Source organism: Rhagoletis pomonella, unplaced genomic scaffold (assembly GCF_013731165.1).
Source record: "Rhagoletis pomonella isolate Grant_MI unplaced genomic scaffold, Rhpom_1.0 Rhpom_scaffold_00011, whole genome shotgun sequence".
Classification (NCBI taxonomy): Eukaryota; Metazoa; Arthropoda; class Insecta; order Diptera; family Tephritidae; genus Rhagoletis; species Rhagoletis pomonella.
In genome coordinates, this window is record NW_023458565.1 from 21,412,567 (window position 1) to 21,416,691 (window position 4,125).

General features: G+C 33.6%; 2 protein-coding genes across 2 annotated transcripts in view; both read left to right on the forward strand.

The window, feature by feature from the left end:
• Positions 1-972, forward strand: part of LOC118747212 — a 7,466-nt gene extending 6,494 nt beyond the window's left edge. Inside the window, exons 4-5 of the mRNA XM_036481201.1 lie at positions 210-551; positions 615-972. Of these exons, the coding sequence (XP_036337094.1) occupies positions 210-551; positions 615-797 (525 nt within the window). The 3' untranslated portion in view covers positions 798-972. The remainder of the gene's footprint in view (positions 1-209; positions 552-614) is intronic.
• The window catches only part of LOC118746826, a 304,681-nt gene that overhangs the window by 166,491 nt on the left and 134,065 nt on the right, over positions 1-4,125 (forward strand). The gene's annotated exons all lie outside the window — the stretch shown is intronic.

Consider the following 4,125-nt stretch of genomic DNA (forward strand, 5'->3'; position numbering starts at 1 on the left):
AAATAAAATAAAATAAAATAAAATAAAATAAAATAAAATAAAATAAAATAAAATAAAATAAAATAAAATAAAATAAAATAAAATAAAATAAAATAAAATAGAATTAAATTTGTAAAATGAAAAAATAAAAGAATAATAAAATTTAATTCTGTTAAAACAAACTCACCCCTTGCTTTTACTAAATCACATAAAAAACAAAACATTTTCAGCAAGAATTCGGCCTGCGACTACCTCAATGGGCCAAAAGTTATTTTCCCCACCGAATGCAATTCCTAACGGATCAGAGTTATATTTACAACGTTTATACACCGGAGATGCAAAAGATTAAGGCTGGACCATTTTTGAAAAAAATGTTTACCGAAATGCTGGAAAAACGTGAGGGCCAACTTACGCCGAGTAAAAGAAAATTATTTATTTACACTGGTCACGATACCACCGTGGTGAATATACTATCAGCATTGAAAATATGGAAGCGTCAGCTACCGCGATATTCGGTTATGACAATTTTTGAATTACACAAAAACAAGGATACCGGAGAGTATTATGTAGAGGTGAGTATTTATTGGCAACTTTAGTTAAGTATAACAACACCTAATTCTTCCCTCTCTGCGCAGATTTATTTCCGTAGTCATGCCAAAGCACCACTTGAGCAATTAACAATTCCAGGCTGTGATTTTCAATGTCCTTTGGACAAATTAATCGAATTAAATGCAGATGTGATTCCTACAGACGCTAATAATGAGCGTTGCTCTGCGAAGAATGAAGATTTTACAGAGCCTCCGCTGCGGGGGCCCTAAGTGATTTACTTACAAATATAGTATTGTTTTAGCCTAATTTGTTTTTTTTTTTTATTAGTTTTACATTTTACAAAATTGAAATGAATTTAACTTTAACTACTAAAAAGTATGTATGTATAAGCTCGCTTAGTAAGTAAATTGAATTTGTTTATAAGTTCCTAAATATTTGAAAGTAACATTTTGGTATTTCCTTACTTTTGAATGATTTTATGTGCAATTCTATGAGCAGAGATACGATTTTTGAACTCATGCATTGCTTCCATGAAAAAAGCTTATCAGTAAAACCATTTTCCTTTCGAACTTGATTCGAACCGGTTACCAAGTTCGAGAAACCCGGGTTTTAATACCGGTTGCCAATTTTCATAAAATCGGAGCGGTCACGTCCACTGTTTTTATTGTGGTTATTTCAAAATTAAAATCGATTTTAACGAAATTAGTAATTGGTACTAAGATCTGGGACTTTTCGAAATTGGTAACCGGTACAAAAAAAACGAGCGATCCGATATTTGTGAATAGTAAGAGCGAAACCAAGTGGCAGCCTAAAAACAAATTCGATATTGTTAAGAATAACAACAACAACATTATTCCTTTAGTCTTAATTAACATCAACAACCAAAGGGAAAGTTATGAAGGGAAAGCTAAAAAATGTGTGCCAAATAATGAAAAATCAACGTAACTTCAAACAAGCAAAAGGATTAAAAGGACAAATTTGTACATATCTATATAATTTATAGCAAATAAATAATAATATCTAAAAATGCTTTCTTAACGCAAAAAAGCAAACATTAACAACGAACTTAATCCACATAACAAGAAAAAAGCCACTACTCGACTTCGAAAGGGAAATGCAATTTAAACTTTTCATTATGTTTTTCAAGAGCCGCTCAGCATTAGTTGCAATTTTTGCCAAACTAAAACATCACTCCATTCAGCTGATGGTGGCCCCCATTGGCAAATGGCATGGCCCTTAAACGTCTTTTTATGTAAACTAACTTACAAACATACAAAGACACCGCCATGCCGGCACACAGTCACACCCACCTACGCTAAGTCAGCCACACACTTGCCTATGCACCACAAATGCACACACACACACACCCACACCCAAACAGCAAGCAAAGGAGCCAGCCAACATTAATATTTTCGGTTGAACTTAAACTTCATTTGAGTTTCGCTGGTGCATCTACGATGCTGTTGAATTGTAAAGTTGGCGAACATTAGATACGCCTTATTGACTACCACTTTTTGTGATTTAACAACATTTTTGCTTCAGGTACATAGTTGAAACTCCGTAAATTTGTAGCGTACTTGTGAAAATTCTCTAGACCCCTTCAATTTGCCGCTTTGTTACATATACATATATAAATATGTATATTCCGCTTGCCGAAATGCATACACTCGTATATATGTACATACATACATATAGTTGAAAAGCTTATTCCAGAGAGAATTTGGCGCAGACATTACCCAGTACGGCATAGCTCAACCAATTAGCCCAGAAAAATTAATTTATTTCTACTTGTGTAGGAACTAACTTTAAATCGATGTATAATCAGCTAGCACTTTTATGTATAAAATAATTGAAATATTAATTGAAAAATCATCTGACTTTGGGCAATTAACTATTTCAGCATTTAATATGTACTAAGCAATTTTAAATTGTTTGAAAAGAAATCTGCAAAAGAAACATGCTGACTTTGAAGAGCTTTAAGCCAAATCCATTTTAAAGTAGTTGAAATCAAATGCAGTGTCGGATAATTGACTGATGCCTAGAACATCGCCATGTTAAAGTCAACACTTCAGTCCAAGGAAGCCAGTCAGATCTTCGACTACTTGTGGTGGATAAAAAACTGGTTGAACATCGATATTTAAACTAGTTTCTTTTCGTACTGGGTATGCATTAGGGATGTTAATTTTTCAGCTTTTTCCGATCCCGAGATTTTAGGGATGTCGTTATCACAATCCCGGGATGCCGGGATTTGGATATTCATTACTTTTCAACAATTTAAATCGAAAAAATTGCTTCTAAATTATTTGAGAAGCTCTCCTACCATAAAATAAATAATAAGTAAATGGGTTTGAAACCTACTTTTATATTTAAAGTAGCGTTTTTATTTTTTCTCTCTGACGTCAGGATTTATTTCGAAGGACTTTGTAATTTCAAAGTTATGATTAATTCTAAAAATTATTTTAAAAATTCAATGAAATGTAAAATAACAAGTAAGAAAGTCTAAGTTCGGGCGGAACCGAACATTAAATACCCGGCGCAAGTATTAAATATATGTTTTCCACCTTTCCGAAAGCTACCGCTACATGATAAGCCGGGGTGTATACATTTTAAGTAAATTAGCGTCCTTAAATTTCGAAATATTGAAATTTCAAGCATTTCTGAAATTTACCGTTATATGAAAAGCGTAAACCGTAATTTTAGACCGATTTCAACAATTTTCAACGGTTTGCTTTTATGTGGCAAGCACAATAACCATACCGAGTTTGGTACAAATTGCTAGAACGGTTAGCGAGATACATATATGTCATCACAAGTGGGCGGTGCCACGCCCATTTTCCAAAATTTTATCATAAACGTATTTCTTGGTAAAGAATTGTTGCAACCATCAATTTTGAATAAATTTGCTTTAATATTTACTGATTTATCGAAGATTTTGTATTTCTCGAAATTACCGTTATATGGGATGTGGGCGTGGTTATTGTCCGATTTTAAAAACTTTCGGCCATTTGGTATGCTGTACCAGGACCAACAACTGTGCCAAGTTTGGAAGAAATTTGTGCAGCGGTTACCAAGATATACACATGTAACCATAAGTGGGCGTGGCTAAACCCATTTGCCAAAATTTTAAAATATTCTTATTTTTCGTCTAAAACTCATTGTAAATATCAATTTTGAGTGAATAATCTTCAGTAGTTACTAAAATATCGCAGTTTTCGTATTTCTGAAAATTACCGTTATATGGGAGGTAGGCGTGGTTATTGTCCGATTTTTTAAATTTTCGGCCATTTAGTGTGATGTATCAAGGCCAACAACTGTGAAGAGTTTGGAAGAAATTGGTGCAGCGGTTACCAAGATATACACATGTAACCATAAGTGGGCGTGGCTACGCCCATTTTCCAAAAATTTATAATGTTCATATTTTCCGTCTGAAACTCATTGTAAGTATCAATTTTGAGTGAATTGTCTTCAGCAGTTACTAAAATATCGCAGTTTTCGTATTTGTTAAAATTACCGTTATATGGGAGGTAGGCGTGGTTATTGTCCGATTTCGCCCATTTTCAATACCATCCGTCCTACGCCCAAAAGAAGTTCACGTAC